General features: G+C 46.7%; 1 protein-coding gene and 3 non-coding genes across 9 annotated transcripts in view; 1 reads left to right on the plus strand and 3 right to left on the minus strand.

Moving 5' to 3' along the window:
- Positions 1-3,305: 3,305 nt before the first annotated feature.
- Positions 3,306-3,387, minus strand: TRNAS-GCU (transfer RNA serine (anticodon GCU)). The gene has a single exon. It is a non-coding gene; the product is annotated as a tRNA-Ser (tRNA).
- Positions 3,388-3,583: 196 nt separating this feature from the next.
- On the plus strand, positions 3,584-3,656 carry TRNAV-UAC (transfer RNA valine (anticodon UAC)). Its single transcript has one exon. It is a non-coding gene; the product is annotated as a tRNA-Val (tRNA).
- Positions 3,657-4,215: 559 nt separating this feature from the next.
- On the minus strand, positions 4,216-4,289 carry TRNAI-AAU (transfer RNA isoleucine (anticodon AAU)). The gene has a single exon. It is a non-coding gene; the product is annotated as a tRNA-Ile (tRNA).
- Positions 4,290-8,482: 4,193 nt separating this feature from the next.
- PFAS (phosphoribosylformylglycinamidine synthase) overlaps positions 8,483-19,538 on the minus strand; it is a 36,993-nt gene continuing 25,937 nt past the window's right edge. For all 6 annotated transcript variants that reach the window (XM_061589007.1, XM_061589008.1, XM_061589004.1 and 3 more), the window contains 10 exons: positions 19,037-19,120; positions 17,567-17,722; positions 15,777-15,896; positions 14,169-14,314; positions 12,608-12,818; positions 11,861-11,952; positions 10,940-11,054; positions 10,506-10,664; positions 10,016-10,168; positions 8,483-9,165 (listed from right to left, as the gene is read on the minus strand). In XM_061589007.1, coding sequence (XP_061444991.1) covers positions 8,843-9,165; positions 10,016-10,168; positions 10,506-10,664; positions 10,940-11,054; positions 11,861-11,952; positions 12,608-12,818; positions 14,169-14,314; positions 15,777-15,896; positions 17,567-17,722; positions 19,037-19,120 — 1,559 coding nt within the window. In that variant the 3' untranslated portion in view covers positions 8,483-8,842. The remainder of the gene's footprint in view (positions 9,166-10,015; positions 10,169-10,505; positions 10,665-10,939; positions 11,055-11,860; positions 11,953-12,607; positions 12,819-14,168; positions 14,315-15,776; positions 15,897-17,566; positions 17,723-19,036; positions 19,121-19,538) is intronic.

The following is a 19,538-nucleotide window of genomic DNA, read 5'->3' on the forward strand; positions in this document are numbered from 1 at the left end:
CCCAATCGGTTCAACAACACTTACATCTCGCACCAGGTCCCTGTCCCCACTGAGGATTAAGTCCAGGGTTGCCGTCCCTCTGGTCGGTTCCATGACCAACTGGTCTAGGGAATAGTCATTTAGAATATCTAGAAACTTTGCTTCTTCGTCATGACTGGAACACATATGCGGCCAGTCTATGTCCGGGTAGTTGAAGTCACCCATTACTACCACATTTCCTAGTTTGGATGCTTCCTCAATTTCATATCTCATCTCAAGGTCTCCCTGAGCATTTTGATCAGGGGGACGATAGATCGTTCCCAGTATTAAGTCCCTCCTGGGGCAGGGTATCACCACCCACAACGATTCTGTGGAGGAGTCTGCCTCTTTTGGGGTTTCGAGCTTGCTGGATTCAATGCCTTCTTTCACGTATAGAGCGACTCCGCCACCAATACGTCCTTCCCTGTCCTTCCGATATAGTTTATATCCAGGGATAACCGTATCCCACTGGTTTCCTCCATTCCACCAGGTCTCCGTTATGCTCACTATATCAATGCTCTCCTCGAAGAACAAGCACTCCAGTTCTCCCAACTTGGTTTGGAGGCTCCTAGCATTAGCGTACAGGCACTTGTAAGCAATGTCTCTCTTCAAGTGTCTTTGGCACTTGTGGTTTGGCCTGTTATAATTTTGCTCTTCTGAATTTATATCCTGTGCCCCTGCTCTCACAATGCCTACTTCTAGGCCTACCCCTTTTAACATTTCATCATTTCTTTGGTTTTTATCCCAGGGGGGAGGTTTATTCCGAACCGGACCTTCCTCAGCTCCTGTCGGGTTTCCCCCCTCAGTCAGTTTAAAAGCTGCTCTGCCACCTTTTTAATTTTAAGTGCCAGCAGTCTGGTTCCATTCTGGTTCAAGTGGAGCCCGTCCCTTTTGTACAGGCCCGGCTTGTCCCAAAATGTTCCCCAGTGCCTAACAAATCCAAACCCTTCCACCCGACACCATCGTCTCATCCACGCATTGAGACTGCAAAGCTGGGCCTGTCTGGCTTGTCCTGCGTGTGGAACCGGTAGCATTTCAGAGAAAGCCACCTTGGAGGTCCTGGCTTTCAGCATCCTACCTAGCAACCTAAATTTTACTTCCAGGACTTCACGGCTGCATTTCCCCATGTCGTTGGTGCCAATGTGCACCACGACCACTGACTCCTCCCCAGCACTGTCTACCAAACTATCTAAACGACGGGCGATATCCGCAACCTTCGCACCAGGCAGGCAAAACACCTTGCGGTCTACACACCCATCACACACCCCACTGTCTATGTTCCTAATGATCGAATCACCCACTACAAGGATCCCTCCACCCCCTGGAGATATATCCTCAGCACGAGAGGATAGCTGCTCATCCCCCAAGGAATGGGTCCCTTCTAAGGGATCGTTTCCCTCTTCCTCAGCTGGATGCTCTCCTTCCCTGAGACCATCGTTCTCCATGATAGCAGGAGAGCTATCATCGTTGGAGTGGGACACAGCTATAACATCCCTGAAGGCCTCCTCCACACACCTCTCTGCCTCTCTCAGTTTTTCCAGGTCCGCCACCTTGGCCTCAAGGAAATGAAGTCGTTCCCAGAGAGCCAGGAGCTCATTGCACCGAGAGCACACCCACGACTTCTGTCCAACAGGCAGATAGTCGTACATGCTGCAGGCGGTGCAAAACATTGGAAAGCCCCCACATCCCTGCTGGCTCGTGGAGCAGGCTCCCTCGCTAGGGTGCTCTGACTTTATATGTGTGGCTGGTTCCTCCCAGCTACTGCTGCCAGCCAATGATGTGTTACTTGAGGCTGATGGCTCACCTATCAGCTGGGGCTTAACTCTTTAGGATTATCTCAGAGAAGGCAGGCTTCCTTCCTGAGCGAGGGGCAGGGCTGTTTAAGCTTTTGGCTGCTTTTAATCTAAGCAAGGGGCTGCGACTTCCAGGCAAGTCTTTTTTGTTTGTTGTTTTCCCACCTAGAACAGCCTGACCTTTCTTTAACCTAGGGAAACAGAGCTTGTGGTTGTGTTTCAGGAAGGCTAAAGCTGCCCTTTTTAGCAAGGACTGAGCTGACTCTCTCCCTGTATGTATCAGTGGAGTTTCCTTTTTCCCCTTCTCTCCGACTGGAATTTAGCCTTGTTTACAGTGTCCCCTGAAGCTTTCCTGCTAGGGTGGTGTTGAAAACTAGCTTTCTATAGGCTTCCTTCTCCTAGGATCTGTTTCCTAAGATATAGGTTCTTTCAGGATTTGGCTCCTAGCTCAGGGTGACCTTGGGCTGCCCTTATTACTTATTGCTCTGAGCTGTTTTACTTCAATTAAATAATGGAATAAATGGGAGCTACTTACCCTCTTTTCGCTCTGCTGCTTAACTCGCCTTGATGCTTTGTCAGCTGGGGCTCCCTCTAGCTCGTGGAGCAGGCTCCCTCGCTAGGGTGCTCTGACTTTATATGTGAAGGTTCACCTTCCAACTTGTACATGCGTGCTTTGGGAGCGCCTTTCGGGCTTCCTCATGCCTGCATTCCCCTCCTTCTGGTGTGTCTCTGGTGTTACATTTTAGATTGTAAGCGCCTTGGGGCACAGACCTGTCGTCTTGTAATCAGTATAAGTGCATTTCACGTTGAGCTATATTGCTGTAGTAGTAAAGTAGCTGTTCCACCATCTCCACATGAGTGTATCCTTTGAAATGGTTGTTAGCTCTGAGCTCCTTCAGGGGAAGAGCGGGGTGGACAATTAATTAATTAATTAACAATGGCAGATGTAATCAACCAAGTAAAAAGCTTTGTGATCTGCATTTGCGCAACAGCTGTTCGTGTTCTATCAGCAGACGCCACAACTGCTCTTACCAACTGAGGTGAGACGTCCTTTGAGCATGTACAGAGTGATTTTCCCCTCATCGCCATATTACAGGCAGAGGGCATCCCTCAGTCTAGACCGCTTTCTGAGCCTCCTCCCCCAAGTGTGTGTGTGTTCCCTTAAAAAACGTAGCAGAAATAAACCTAACGTTGGTCTGCAAATAAAGACGCTATCGGTTTTGTAGATATCATTGACCAAACAGAATCTCTGTGGTCACACAATTATTCCGAAATGAAAAGGAGCAATTTGCAATAGAACTTGTCCAGGAGGAAAAACTAAGGTGAAGCTAGGTTCATATCATCACACCTGAAAGTATCTCAATTTTTTATGTTATTTTATTCTTATTATTATTTTGCTAGTTTGCTAAGGAGAGTAGCGAAAAAGCTCAGAAGGGGTTTAGCATATAGAAAAGGCTGACAAATGAAAGGAATAGCCCAAACAAAAATTAATGCCGACGAAGGTGGGATTCGAACCCACGCGTGCAGAGCACAATGGATTAGCAGTCCATCGCCTTAACCACTCGGCCACCTCGTCATCTATGAAGAAAACTTTTAGAATACTTCCTTTTGATCGACTGATATGTAATTTTCCTTGTTTCTGTAAAATTTCTTAGTGGTGTATTTGGTCTCTGATAATTGAAAAGTTCCCTTTTTAAAGTCATAATCACTACTTATAGTCATTGTGTGTACATCACTTATAAACAAAAGATAACATTTTTTTACGCCACGGAGGTTCCATAGTGTAGTGGTTATCACGTCTGCTTTACACGCAGAAGGTCCTGGGTTCGAGCCCCAGTGGAACCAAACTGTTCCTTTTTCTTGAAATTCACGTTATTAAAAATAAACACGCAAAGCGGAGGAACATTTAGAAGTTCTAGTGAAAAGTTACACCAAAGATTTCCCCCCACTTTTCCTGTTGAACGGCAATAGATGATGCAATTAAAGGAGACCCGGGTTAATACGCCAATGTACGTAAAACACAGTTGTTTGGCTACAATTTTATGATGTAACACAAAGCGCCGTAGAAGACACATGACATGCAGTAATATAGGAAGGAGGCTGGCTGAATCTTAGTTTGGACGGGGAAACTTTTTTGCGCACTCCACTACTTAGCTCTTCCCTATCTAGTGCCTACTAGGAACTCTGAAACTGCATCAGAGAGGGAGAGTTATTACTGATAAATGATTGCAAATATCATTCATAAGAAATTCATTACAGGCTGGATCTCTGTCAGACTAGATCGGAAAACGGGTCACTATGCAGCAGCTTCTGTTTTCGCACGGGCGATTTGATTCGTTTCCCGTTCCTGTGCATTTCTTTAAAAGTTAAGAGGATTTATTAGAATTAAGAAAGAAAATACAGGTGGCCCGTACGGGTCTCGAACCCGCGACCTTGGCGTTATTAGCACCACGCTCTAACCAACTGAGCTAACCGGCCAATCGGCTGCACACCTTTGCTAAAGCACGTAAGGTGTTTGGTTAATTGTATGTGTGTTACAACGGCTGTGAAGGTGGATGAAGGCTGCAGCAGATAAAGGACTTCCAATCTTTGTGGTACCCATGCCATTGGATCAAAGCCTTTTTCTGTCAAGATTGTGTGTCGATCGTGGTGCGCCGATCTCCCCACATAAAACAAAATCACGCACAGGCGTCTTCCATTAACAAAAGTCCCATGGAAAGACTTTATTTTGGAAGATAACCTTACTCTGTTACGAGTGATCGCCAAGCAAAGCACAGAATCTAACAGTCTTTCACTAAATAGAATACAGGCTGTGGTGCATCAGTTGACGGCTCATGGATCCAGCTCTCATCTCCTGTGAGGTTCCTGCAAAACAGTGCTGGTCCGATTCGACAGGGATGTTGACAGTGCTTATAATGCGTTTTATTTCATTTTGCCTTTTCTCAATCCTCATTCTTCTTGTGGGAAGAGCATCCATCTCACCACCACCCAAAACATTGCCTAACACACCTGCAATTAATTAGAAGTCATTTTGAACTGCTATTTATTCATTTCATTTCTATCCCACCTTTTCTCCAAGCTCCACTTGCCGTACACAATACTTCCCCCTCCCTACTTCATCCTTACAACAACCCTCTGAGGTAGGCTACGCTGAAAGGCAGTGACTGGCCCAAAGTGAGCTTCACGACTGAATGGCATTGATAGCATGAATAGAATAATCAACAGCTTCCCACCCTCAACCATCAGCTGCCTGCCTTGCACCTGCCACCTCCCCTCTATTTGTGGCTTCCTATTCAAAAAATTGACACCATGCAGCATGTGCAAAGGAGCCAGTCAGGGATGTGTGGCATTAAGCAGTGACTGGCACAAGGCCACTCAGCTGGTGTTTATGGCTAAGTGGGGGTGGCCCTGCACTACAAATCCCAAGGGGCAATGTGAAAACTGTCCTTGCAAAACACAATACAGCTAAAATCAGATGAATGGGGGCAGGGAAAGGTAGAGAACAATTTCAAATGGTGTTGAAGATTGTATCGCTCTTGGCTCAGACAATTACGCAGAAGGAAGTGCTATATTTTTTGTCCTTCTGTACTTAATGAGAATCCACAGTAGGCACCTTGTTTTGTAAATAACTTTCCTCTTTCAACAAGCCTTTTAAGTTGAGACCTATCTCAGGCGGCGTCTGTGCTGGAATTGCTTTTTAATATGTTTTTTAAAAAACAATGTTTTTAACCCGTTTTTAAATATGTTTTAAAAGCCTTTTTTTAAAAAAATGTTTTTAAAGTTGTTTTGTTTTGGTGTGTTGTAGGGTCTGTTTTTATGTGTTTTTAGCGCTTCTGTTTGCTGCCCTGGGCTCCTGCTGGGAGGAAGGGCGGGATATCAATCAAGCAATCCATCCATCCATCCATCCATCCATACAAAACACTCTTAGGCTGCAGTAAGGGAAGAGTGGTAACCCATACTTTTTCTGCACCCTGGGGAAGCCCTTTATGACATTTACTAAAGGATATTCTACCTAAAGGATGCATGGGTGCCTCTGAAATATTCTTTGCCTAGCAGAAACCTCACAGAACCCATCATTATCTTCACATCAGGCACCTCTTCCAGTCGTTTCATAACGGTTCAGTAATGGTCAGCATTACTCTTGACTAAAGTGCAATCATATTCTCAATGCCATCGTTGAATGGAAAAATGACCAAGTTAGTGTATACCAGACCTAAAAGTTATGAAGAGCCCTGCTAGATCAGTCCCAAGCCCATCAGATCTGGAGAGCCAGATGCCCAAGCAAAACTTGAGCACAAGAGCTCTCGTCACTTGCAATCCCCATCAAATGGTATTGAGGCATACCATCTCTGAGATTGGAGGCAGAGCACAGCCAATTCCACACCCATTCAACTCTGCTTCTTAGCCAGCATCACTTCCTGCTGCATTTTTACTACCCCAATACCCAATAGACTTGCCCCTGGAATCTCTCTTCTCTAAGTCTTTGATTAGGCTCAAAGCACATCTGATTTATGAGCTCAACAGCTGTGCTAGAAACTAGATTTTGGTTTTTTACTCTGCCGAGCACACAAACAGGGAAGAATTAAAAGAGGAAAAACATGCCTGTGTGGATCTTCAAAGATCTGCAGCAGAATATCACTAGGCACCAGCTGAAGGCAACTGGGTTCATGTCCTGGTTTTGGGCTTCTGAGAAGAATCAGGTTAGCCATTGTAGGAAACGAGAGTATTGAACTAAATATATCTTTGGCCTGATCAGTACAGCTATTCTTATATTCTTAACAAAGGAATGTCTCACGATAGATTCATGACTTCTTTGGACCTCAGCTAATATGCATCTAATTCTGACATTGCATTTTCCCTTCTCTAGCTTACTCAAGAGTTCCCCTTCTCTAGCTTACTGATTTTTAATGATTTTTATTTATTTATTTATTTATTAGATTTATATACCGCCCCATAGCCAAAGCTCTCTGGGCGGTTCACAACATAAACATCCAATATACAATTAAAATATATATTAAACAACTTAAAAATAAAGTAATTATACCAGAAACTGAAACATAATTAAACACATAAACAGCTACAAAACTCAACACTAAAATATTAAATGTTAAAAAAGTATTAAATTGGTTGAAATATTAAGATGTTAAGATGTTAAATATTAAAATATTAACATATTAAAATTAAAATGCCTGGGAGAAGAGGAAGGTTTTTACCTGGCTCCGAAAAGATAACAATGTTGGTGCCAGGCGTACCTCATCAGGGAGAGAATTCCATAATTCGGGGGCCACCACTGAGAAAGCCCGTTTTCTCGTTGTCACCTTCCGGGCTTCTTTCTGAGTAGGCCCCCGAGGGAGGGCCTTTGATGTTGAACGCAGCGTATGGGTAGGTTCATATCGGGAGAGGCGTTCCATCAGGTATTGTGGTCCCAAGCCATGTAAGGCTTTATAAGTTAAAACCAGCACCTTGAATCGAGCCCGGAAGCATATAGGCAGCCAGTGCAAGCGGGCCAGAATCGGTGTTATATGCAGAGCTTGGAAAAGTTACTTTTTTGAACTATAACTCCCATCAGCCCCAGCCAGGATGGCCACTGGATTGGGCTGATGGGAGTTGTAGTTCAAAAAAGTAACTTTTCTGAGCTCTGGTTATATGTTCGGACCTCCGAGTCTCTGTTAACAGTCTGGCCACTGCATTTTGCACGAGCTGTAGCTTCCGAACCGTCTTCAAAGGCAGCCCCACATACAGTGCATTGCAGTAGTCCAATTTAGAGGTTACCAGTGCATGGACAACTGAAGCAAGGTTTTCCCTGTCCAGATAGGGGCATAGTTGGGCCACCAACCGAAGTTGATAGAAAGCACTCCGTGCCACCGAGGCTACCTGTGCCTCTAGTGACAGGGATGGTTCTAAAAGAACTCCCAAACTACGGACCTGCTCCTTCAGGGGGAGTGCAACCCCATCCAGGACAGGTTGAACATCCACCATCCAGTCAAGGGAACCACCTAGTAACAGCATCTCAGTCTTGTCTGGATTGAGCCTCAATTTATTCGCTCTCATCCAGTCCATTACCGCAGCCAGGCATCGGTTCAGCACCTTGACAGCCTCACCTGAAAAAGATGAACAGGAGAAGTAGAGCTGTGTGTCATCAGCATACTGGTGGCAGCGCACTCCAAAACTCCTGATGACGGCACCCAGCGGCTTCATGTAGATGTTAAAAAGCATGGGGGATAGTACTGACCCCTGTGGGACTCTGTATTGGAGGGCCCAGGGTGCCGAGCAAAACTCCCCAAGCACTACCTTCTGGAGGCAACCCGCCAAGTAGGAGCAGAACCACTGCCAAGCAGTACCTCCAACTCCTGGATTTATGTCCCTTTCTAGATGAAATACATTTCCTTGTTTTGCCTTCGGAAATCAGAAGCTGTAGCCTATATTTCTCCACCAGCTGTGCAGTATCCTTCACAGGGAGAGTGTCGATTGCAAGGATGTGGTTGGAAGGCCAAGTCAAAGTGGAGGGTTTATTTTAGCATTTATAATTAGGATTTAATGAGTATGTTGCTGCATGCCCTAAGTCAACCAGGACACCTAATTCAAAGAAAAAAATTCAGCATGCTCATATTTACTTCGGGGGTTTTTTAACTGGTCCAAGGAGAAGAAAAACAGAGAGACACAGGCGCATATTTCTAATGTAAAATTTGCATTTATTGCCACTGTAAAACCTTCATTGGTCCCAAGCAGTTCCACAATTAAATCAGCACAAACCAACTCATTATTGCACAATATCGACCTCCTGTGTTCAGTGCAGGCATTACACATCAATTCTTCCTTGATACCTTCTAAGTTCAGTAAAAAGTAGCAAGCAGGACCTTGCGGGGGAGGAAGCCAGGCTATGGATGAAGACAATGGCACGAGAAAGTTTTATATCCACAGCCTAGGGATCACACTGTCTAATCTGATCTAGCCCAGCTCTTAATTAGTTGTAGAGTGTAGCTTGTGAATGGGTGTAGAATGTTTTTTTAAAAAAGGAAGGGAATGCAAAGTCAAGGCTGGCCCTCGGGATAATGCAAACACCATTCACAGGCATTCTGGAACATGCGGAGCCATGGGGAGACCTTCACAGACTGGCGCCAGCCGGTGGGCATCCAGGCCCATTGCCAGGGAAGGACACATCGCTCTGGGTGAGGCATCATTGCCAAGTGGCGTCCATCAGGAGAACAAATGCCTGCAATGCCCAAAGGGGACCCATTGGGATTCAGAGGATACTCCTCAGTCGGCAGCCCCTGGTCATCCACATAGCGGAGCGGAGCCAAGCGGGAGGAGCGCATCTGAGCCAGGACTTCAGCCAAGCGGAATCGCATCCGACCTGTGGGTGGGCAGGTGGGAAGAAAGTGAGTGCAGAGTCATGCAGTCTAACAATATTTATCTTGCAGCTTCTCTCCATTGGCCAGCTCAGATTACTCTTAGCCCAATAAGAATGTGTGGGCGGGGGCAGCACTGGAAGAGGACATCAGCATAACGTCATGCACACAGCAAATTCCTTAGTAGTTCATGTCAATTCTCAAAAAAGACTGGGGGAAATTCTTAACCTTTGGAAATGAGAGATTTCCTCAGAACATGCACATGCATATTTTGTCAATGGTATAGCACAGGGTTCCCAAACTGTAGTCTTTAAACTTCATTCAGGCAGTTCGCAGCATTATTATTGATGATGGTTATTAAATTTATTACCTGCCCTTCACCAGTAGGTCCCAGGGGAGGTCACAACAAGATATCATACATTATTAAAAACAGTTTAAAATGAATTGCATGCCTGTGGATTTGTGTCTGAAGACAGAAAATGACACATCCATCACATTAAATATTCCTACTGATTTTTAATTGTATTTTTATTGCTTTTTTATTTCTTATCTTGTGTTTCATTGTATTACAATTTGAATTCCATAGAATTAAGTCATTTAGGGGGGAATTTATCACTTATGCTACTGCAGGCGCTCTGCAAAGTTTGTTGCCTGTACTCATGCATGAAATTTGGACCTCATAATTGTCAATTATAACAATTCTGCTCCTCTACTGACCTCATTCAACTGCTAATACCAGAGAAGAGGCTCTGTAATGTGACTGTGTAAACAATTATTCTTTGAGATATATCCAGTAATTGCATCTGTTTTCTTATGTTCTTTATAATTTAGTGATTTTTTTAAAAAAAGGATTACCTTCTCCATGCGCCACCCAGATGCCTAGGGTGGATCCTGCCATGCCTCGCAGCATTAGCGCTGGACTCTCCTCAATGCCCAGGCTTACAAAACGTGATTCAAAGCGGCCAGAATTGTTAGGACTCAACAGCACCCCCGGCTGGATGGCACCATCTTGAAAACAGGCAGGTCAAGGGTTTAGGCTGCAGTCATAGAATCATAGAATAGTAGTTGGGAGGGGCCTATGAGGCCATCAAGTCCAACCCCCTGCTCAATGCAGGACTCCAAATCAAAGCATTCCTGACAGATGACTGTCCAGACAGTCTTAACTCCCCTTCCCTGTGTGTAAGCCCCACTGAATTCAATGAGACGTATTCCTGAATAGAAATGGTTAGGATTGCAAGCATACTGGACGGGCCACAATCCAGGATTTGTCAGGTGCTTTAACTCCAGAGGAGTGCTCAAAGTGCAAAGCAAGTGTGCCCCCCACCCCCAGTGTCGGCTCACTTACCTACATCCCTGGTGTCTGGGCTCCCGACCCCCACCCAACCTAGCAAGGCCATCAGCTGGCAGCCGTTGCACACGCCCAGGCTGAAGGTATCTTTGCGCTGATGGAATGTCTGGAACTGAGCTTGCGCTCTATGGTTAAAAGTCACAGAAGCCGCCCAGCCTGGAACCAAAACATGGAAATGAGCTGCACGGATTGCAAGGAGCAGACTTTCTAGACCAGGTCAAAAGGTCCATCACGTCCAGCATCGTGTCTTCAGCACTGATCGCCCAAATGCCCCCAAACTGCTCACAGAGCATGATGCGGACAGGAATCCCGTTATATGGCAAACCACAACAAGGCCACCATCACTTATTCCTAGAGCTTATGGAAGCTTCTCCCACACAGAGGCAAGCTGATGGCCCCATTCCTGAAAGAGGAGAGGCAAAGACACTAACCTTTGGCAGAGCCTAGAACATCTGCATAACTGAACCCTCCAACAAACACCAGGCCACGGAAAGAGTCCAGCGTCATCTCGCCTGAGCACAGATCTTGCATGGTGAGATCCCAGACCTGAAGCGAATACAGAGATAGGAAAGCAGAGAGGAGGATGCTAAGGAAGGGAGTGGCTCAAACCAGCACAGAGATTGGGTTTGACTGGGGAACAGTTAGGACATGGAAGACCCTTAGAGAAGTCCCTGTCCTGCAGTAGGCCTGCCCAGTCTTTGGGGTGATATCCAGGTTTAATCATACCCAGAATAGATCCATTGAAATGAGCGGACTTCAGTAACATAACTCCATTCATTTCAATGGACCATGAATGGCATAGTTCGGCTCTACTCCCTTTGACTCTACTCCTTGCTGTACCTGTTTGGCAACTGTCCGATGTGCCAGTCAAGAAATGTGCTGGAAGAGGCCAGGGCAAGAAGGCAATACTTTCCCAGAACAACTAACCTAATTCTCATCTTGATCTAATGGGCGATTTCTACAGGGGAGAAATTAAGTGCAGAAGACATGACTCCTGATTGCAAAGGGGAACAGAGAAAAATTCGATTCCCCCCCCCCCCCAAGCTACTAGCCAAGATGGCTATGTTCCACATCCACTGCCAGAGACAGTATGCCTCTGAATCCCAGTTTCTTGAAAGTGGGGAGACTACTCTTGCACTCAGGTCCTGCTTGCAGGCTTCCCATGGGTATCCTGTTGGCCACTGTGAGAACAGGATGCTGGCCTGGATGGGACACTGGCCTGATCCAGGAGAGTCTTCTCATGCCATTATTGGTCCATCTAAACCGGTGTGGTCTATTATGTTCTTAGGTTACATCTTGGTCTCTGAGAAACTGCTGGGATGCCTTTACTAAATGAGTACTGCCCAGCTCACCTGGAACCCAGCCATGAGGAACGCAGCCACCATTTCACGGTCCCCGTTGCTCCCTTCCTCACGAAGGATGGCGACACGGGGAGCTGGAAGGGCTGTGGGTGGGGGAAAAGCACCGATTGATATCGTCCCTTCCTGGTAAGGCTGCAAGGTTGATGTTGACCCATTCATTGTTGAAACAAACATTTACAAAATAGATTCATCGACTAAACAAGGTGCCCTTGATTAACTGGACAGTTGAAATTTTTTTTTTAATACAATTACTTATTAATATTACATTTCAGAAGAGGCATTCTCCCTTCTTCTCACAGAACAGGAGATGCCTACTAGGAGCATAGCAAGCAGAGTCAGACCATTGATCCATCAAGATCAATCTTGTCTACACTGACAGGCAGCATCTCTCCAGGGTTTCAGACAGGGGGCACATTCCCAGCTCCACTTGGAGATGCTGGGGATTGAACCTGGGACTCTGCCACTGAGCTCTGGCCCCCTCTTTATGATGGCCACTAGGATGCACGCATGCAACATCCGAAAACTAAGAATGTATATGCTTCTCACTTCAGTCAGTTTTTACCTATATGAGAATGCAATTAATTAATTTATGAAAACACAGATGATTAATTTGCCAAGATGTCTTTAGATTAATGACAATTCTGTTTCCTGGTTTTTAATTTGCAGTCAGAACTTTCTTCAGACACCAGAGGCACCAATCCCTTCCCACCCTCTTCTCGGTGCTGGCCTGTCCCATACCCATTTCCTGTAACAGGGGAAGTTCTTCCTGGGGGTTAAAGGTCAAGGTGTAGCTGGGTTCCATGCGCTTGGTCAGTCCCGCCTCTTCTTGGGCCACACACTCTGGGTTGGCTTGCAGCCGCTCTAGCTGGAAGCTTGTGGCTTCCCACCAGCCTCGCAAAGTGGCCACTTTCTCCGCCAGAACTTCCTGGCCGTTGACGGTGACTCGGACCTGCAAAGAGGCACAGCAAAGGCAATTAACCAAGAAGGGCATTGACGGTGGGGACAGGAAAAAAAACTAAAAGAAAAGAAATGGGGTGGTTTGCCACAAGAAATGTGGGGGAACTAATAATTAGAAGACCCAAGGCAGAGGGAGCAAAAGGTAAAGGTGAATTAGGGATTATGCCAGGCCTAAGGTTTGAACCAATGGGTCTTCCTGGATGAGACTCTGGCCAGAGTGTCCCCCCATCCAACAGCACTCACTTTTGATCCTCCCTGTCTCTGCCAATGGTTTTTCCACATCAGCAGGGGAAGACTATGCTGGACCAATCAAGGGGCAAAGTTTTCCATCTGCCCTGCCCCACCATCCGCTGACTGGGACCATTACAAAGCAGGAGCTGCATTCTAAGGATTTACTCCTGCTCTCTCTGAAATTCTTGTGGGGAATGCCCTTTTATAGCCTTTTGGAAGGAACATGAATATGTTGGGTTTTTCAGACTTATTTTTTTTGAACTATTAAGATTTGATCAGGGGACTGGAAACCAAGCCCTGTGAGGAGAGACTGAAAGAACTGGGCATGTTTAGCTTGGAGAAGACTGAGAGGAGATATGATAGCACTCTTCAAGTACATGAAAGGTTGTCACACACAGGAGAGCCGGGATCTCTTCTCAATTGTTCCAGAGTGCAGGACACGGAATAATGGGCTCAAGTTGCAGGAAGCCAGATTTCGAATGGACATCAGGAAAAACTTCCTAACTGTTAGAGCCATACGACGATGGAACCAATGACCTAGAGAGGTAGTGGGCTCTCCAACACTGGAGGCACATTCAAAAGGCAGCTGGACAGCCATCTGTTGGGAATGCTTTGATTTGGATTCCTGCATTGAGCAGGGGGTTGGACTTGATGGCCTTATAGGCCCCTTCCAACTCTACTATTCTATGATTCTATGATTTTGCGGTCTTACATTTTTGTCAGTTATATTTATTTACTTACTTACTTTAATTCTGTATTTGTGTGTTGTCCTTTGTGAGCTGCCTTGAGGGTTTTTTTGGCCGAAAGGCAGCATGGAAATAATTCTAATATCATTATCAGTAGTAGTAGTATTAAGACGTAGTCACATTTTTGCACTCATGCCTCAAAGCAGTTCACAAGGTAAAAATAAAATAGCAAAGACATTAAAATCAGATAAATACAGCTACAAATAAAAACTAAAATACTCATCTGACAATATATTTAAAAGGAGCAAGACCTACCCACCCCACTTATAGGAAGAGTACAAGAAAGGCCACTGACATATCAAATTACATAACAACAATCCTTTACGCGTCCCCTGCATTCCACTCCCAGTCACTTCTGCACTCACCATCGCATTAGGGCCACGGGGGCCTGAATACCCAACAGGAACACACCTCACTCCAGCCTCCCGGTATCGTCGACAGACATCGGCCGCCGCTGTTCGGGGCACTTCCAGCACCAGCCCCACCTCTTCAGCAAACAGCACATTAAGAGCTATGGGAGAGAGGAAGTGCAACTACATCAGGGTTAGGGAGATGAAAACTTGCAGAAGAAGAGCAGCCAGTATGATCAAGGGGTTGGAGCAACTCCCCCAACAAAGGAAGGTTACAATGCAGGGCACTGTTTAATTTTGGGGGGGGGGAAGGTGGCATGATAGAGGTGTACAAAATGATGCACGGGGCTGGAGAAAGCGGACAGAGAGAATTCTTTTCTCCCTCTCTCACAATCCTAGAACTCAATGGGATCAATCCAATGGAGATGAACTTCAGAAAATCCAAAGACACAAAAGGAAGTACCTCTTCACACGCACGTAGTCAAAGTATGGAACTCACTACCCCAACGAGATGAGGCGATGGCCATCAATTTTGATGGCTTAAAAAAAAAAAGGGAGTGAGACAAATTCAGGGAGAATAAGGCTGCCAGTGGCTACTAGCCAGGATGGCTAGTTTATACTGTTTCTAGGATCTAAGGCAGCTATATTTATTTATCACATTTATATCCCACTTTCCTCCAAGGAGCTCATGGTGGCATATATGATTCTCCCCCTTCACATTCTATCCTCACAACAACCCTGTGAGGTACGTTAGGCTGAGGAATGGTGGCTGGATAAAGGTCACCCAGCGAGCTTCATGGCTGAGTGGGGATTTGAACCCTGGTTTCCCAGGTCCTCGTCCGACACTCTGACCACTAAGCCACTTCTGTGGATACCAACTGCTGGGCAACAACATCAGGATTGGGCTACTGAGTCAATGCCCTGAGTTTCTGGTTGGCCACAGTGGGAAACAGGATGCTGGACTAGATGGACGTCTGATTTGATCCAGCAGGGGCTCTTCTTATTGAGAGCGAACAAGTAGGAAAACAATGTTATTTTCACAGTGCAGGCTGGTTCATTGGGGCAAACGTGGCCCTGCCCCACCAGTCTCATTCTGCCCTCAGCCAGCCCCCACCTGCCTGCTTTCTTAGCACTGGCTGTCAGCTTCCTCCTCCTCCTCTTCCTCAGTTTTCAGCTTGTAGAGCTCAGCAGGGGACGGGGCAAAGCTAGAACTTGTTGGCTCCACCTGCCATTGGCTCTGCCTCCATTGGTCGTTGGCTGTGGCTCCGCCTTCTGTTGGGCTCCCTGCCTTCCGCCCCACCAGTCCCAGTGGACGCAGCCACCACTGTGTTCTCAGATCCAGGCCAGGGAACTCTTTCCATTCTTCCTCACCCAATATTCTTTGTGACTTTCTTCTACCCCTGATCAGCGCTTCCCCCATGCAAGCTCTCAGCCACTTTCCCAGCTACCTCCAGTACATTATTTGCAGCACATGCTTCCCTTTTATGCTCGCTCTCGCTCTCATTCTCTCGCTGTCTTCCTCCTTCATGCCCTTTTTTCCAGAGCAGCCATTCTCAAACCCGAGCTCCCTTCCACCTTCAAACTAGCATGGCGCCACTCCCTTTTTCTCCCCAACTCACTGACCATTGACTCCAGGTGCCCCCAGTTCTATGTGGGCACCACAATTCCCCGCGAAGGCCATCTCTAGCATGCAAGTCAAGAGTCCGCCGTCACTCACATCATGCCCTGCAGAAATCACCGAGTCTGAGGGAGGGGGGAAGAGAGAAAAAAATGGTCAAAGTAAGGACAAAGTAATGCTGAGGGCTGGGTGAATGGTCCACGGTTCCATGAAAAATGCAGTTTGTTACTGGAGCAGCAAAATCTGCCATCCTTAGAGTCCCATCCTTTCTTTAATTAAAAAAAGGGAGGAAGCTTCTAGCCCTGATGGATAGGCTTGACTACTTGTAAACAATGCCAGGCAACGTCACAGTGAGATTTGCAAAGGGTGTGGCTTCTGGACCTTGCATATCTTGTTACTCCCTACTGATGGCTAACAGAAGTGGAATTAATTATGTAAAAGCAGCACATATATGCAAACATGTTCAATTTATCCAGGTCACACACAGCTCATTTTTTTCTGGCACAGAGTTTGGATTACCTTACAGCACAATGTTGCTCTCACAATAATGGGCAATGGATCCTATTTCCCATTCCAGAAGTGAGGATCTACTTGTTCTTTCCCTCTCCCTCTCCCCTTCTGCCTAAGGGAAGGGACATAGTTCAGCAGTGGAGCACCTGCTTTGCACACAAGAAGCCTCAGGTTCAATTCTCGGCATCTCAAGTGAGTCTGAGAAGGTCCCCTGTCTGAAGCCCTACCAGTCAGTGTAGACAGTTCTGAACAAGATGGGCCAGTGGTCTGACTCATACTGATATAAGTACAAGACAACTTCCTGTTATTTATTTATTGCAGGGATAGAAAACCTTTTTTCATCCTGAGGGCCGCATTCCCTTCTGGACAGCCTTCCGAGGGCCACGCGCCAGAGGTGGTCAGATCCAGAGGCAAATGTAGGCAGAGCAACAAAGGTATCTTTGTACAATAGGCTAGTTTCTACACACACCCCTCTCTATCCTCCATCTAGACCAGCAAGAGGTTCAAGGACCCATTCCCACCAAGCAAAAAAACAACACTTGGAGCGTGAAGCAGGGCCAGCGAGGGGTGTGGCCTGAGGAGAGTTCCCAGGGCCAGATAGAGAGGGCTGGAGGGCCACATTAGGTTCCCAGGCTTGAGGTTCCCCATCCCTGATTGACAGCATTTATACCCACGCTTTAGCCCAAAAAGGCTCTGAGCAGCTTGCAAAAATCAGTTCCGAGATGGTCTCTGCTATCAAACTCACATTCTAATAAAACATGGCACACGAGGAAAAAGGACCGGGAGGGAGGACAGAAAAGCAAGCTCAAATAGATGCTCTTAAAGTTACAGCAGATATCAGTGGCAGTTCTGGTTGTCTTCCAGTGCTGATAGCTAATATAAATATTAGCTATTGATACCTAATTTGCTTCATCCTTACCACATACAGTATATCAGGCAGGATGACTATCTACATAGGAAACGGATGCCAACTACCTTTAATCATATTTACCCCAGTATGAGGAATCTTTGGCCCTCCAGATGTTGCTGCTGGCCTACAACTCCCATCATCCCTTGGGCATGCTTGCTGGGGCTGATGGGAGTTGTAGTTCAGCAACATCTGGAGTACCAAAGGTTCCCCACACCTGTGTTACCCAACTATGAATATTTGGGAGGGGGGTATGTGACTTCTGGATAAACATGAGCATTTAGGAATCATGTGCCAGGGACTGAGGCTGGCTGAGGGGGGGCAGGAGAAGGCACAGTAGACCAGGGTTGATCGCATCCCCTCTCCGCTCGTGCTTACCTTGTAGCAAACTCTGGGTGACTTGGAAGCAGAAAACAAGCATGCTGGGATTATCCAGATCTGGTGAAAGATCTCCCAGTTGAGAGAAGCACTGAGCCAGTGCGCTGCCCCCAAGGCGATGTCGATCGGGACTGATCGCCACGTGAAGCAGAGTACCTGCAAAAGGCCAAAATGGGAAGAAATAATGAAGAGGACAAAACTGTTGTCTTTTTCTGCCCCCCCCCAAAAATACATCCCCCCAAATTATTCTTTGATGGAACATAAGAAACTGCTTTATACTAAGTCAGACCACTCATCCATCATGCTCAGTTTTGTCTACACTGACTGGCAGCAGCTCTCCAAGGTTTCGGGCAGGCAGTCTTCCCCAGCTTTAGCTGAAGATCGAACCTGGGACCTTCTGCATGCAAAGCAGATGCACTGCCACTGAGCTACAGCCCTTCCCCAAAAGGAACTGTTGGCCTGTACGGGGATCAAACCTACAACGCTGGTGCTTTTAGCGCCATGCTCTAACTACCTGAGCTAACCAGCCAGCGATCCTTAGTGATACAACTGCACGGGCACAATCAATTAATATGGCTGCCCAGAGACATCACTAGGATCAAACCTTGACAAGAGTTTCCTCATCCACCATCTTTCATGGTGAAAGAAAGCTCCCGCTATCTAGAAGAAACCAAGACAGCTGAAGAGCCTACAACTCAAGTTTGCAAGTAAGGTCAAAGATACTAGTCCACATGAAGCAACCCAATGAGCTGGAAAGGCAACATATGTATTTGAAATATCTCTTTTGTAGGTTACACAGAAGCTTCATAGACTGTTTGCCCATTGGCAGAAGTCAGGGCCGGCACCAGGCTGCAGCGGCCTTCAAAGGCAGAGGAGGAGGCACGGCTGTCGCTGGGGTTTTAAATAAGGCTGGTCATGTTAGTGTGCTCTGCGTGCCCACCTGCCATCACCCAAGATGCCAGTGGGGGAATGTTGACACCCCCGCCGCCATCTTGGATGATGGCAAGCATGCACATGTAGTGTGCTGACGTGGCGATGTGGTGAGGCGATGTGGTGACACAGGAAGTGGTGCAGACCTGTGCTGGCAGGGGGGGGGGGAATGTTGCCTGAGAGGGTGGCTCTTGCTCCGTGCCAGCATTGGGGTGGATGCTCCATAACCTGATGGTAGCATGGATTGTGGAGTGGGAACTACATTTGCCCAGCCCCAGGGGCTCCCGTCACCTGCAGGGGCCCTTGGCCGGTGCCCAACCTGGCCACCCGCTGGTGTCAGGCCTGCCAGAAGTGACTGACCAGACAAACAGGTGTTAGCAAATCTTCTATAAGTCATTCCCTAAAGTTTTTGGACAATCTTATTCATGCTAGCTTTCTCTTGTTAACAGCTATCACCTAACCTGATTGTAAGTTAAGTTTATTTGGAATTTTCCCTTCCACCAAAGAACATTGTGTTCCCTCAACAGCTCTTCGCCTTACCTTTTCCATCTGGACATTTGAGGTCAGGGGTGACTGTGGCGGTAATATCTGGACAGACAGCATAAGCTGAGATAACAAGGGTCCCTGCCAGAACAAGCATAATGGGGGGGGTAGGGGAGTTGGAAATGGAGAAAACACACAATGTTAAAACTGCATTTACTGAGAACTAGGAAACTTCCCAAACCATCTGTAGTCAAGCTACAATGTGGTTGGACAGCATCTGATTGGGTTATCAGATGGTGACAACATCCTTCCCAGTACTGTAGTAGCAAATTCAGAAGTGCAGGGTCCCTTCATGATAGTCACGCCATGCCCCCTCACAGCCCCACACCTTTTCCACTTTCCCTCATCTCCCTAGCTCTGCATCATCTCTGAGTCCACACTGCGCCACAACAGATGTCCCTAGGAGCCAATCAGCGTGACTGTGCTGTGTGTTAGCCACTGAGAAGAGTCTTCTCAATGGTTCACTCACATCCTTTCACTCTGATTGGCTCCAATCAGA

The sequence above is a fragment of the Rhineura floridana genome, chromosome 11 (genome assembly GCF_030035675.1).
Source record: "Rhineura floridana isolate rRhiFlo1 chromosome 11, rRhiFlo1.hap2, whole genome shotgun sequence".
Lineage (NCBI taxonomy): Eukaryota > Metazoa > Chordata > Lepidosauria > Squamata > Rhineuridae > Rhineura > Rhineura floridana.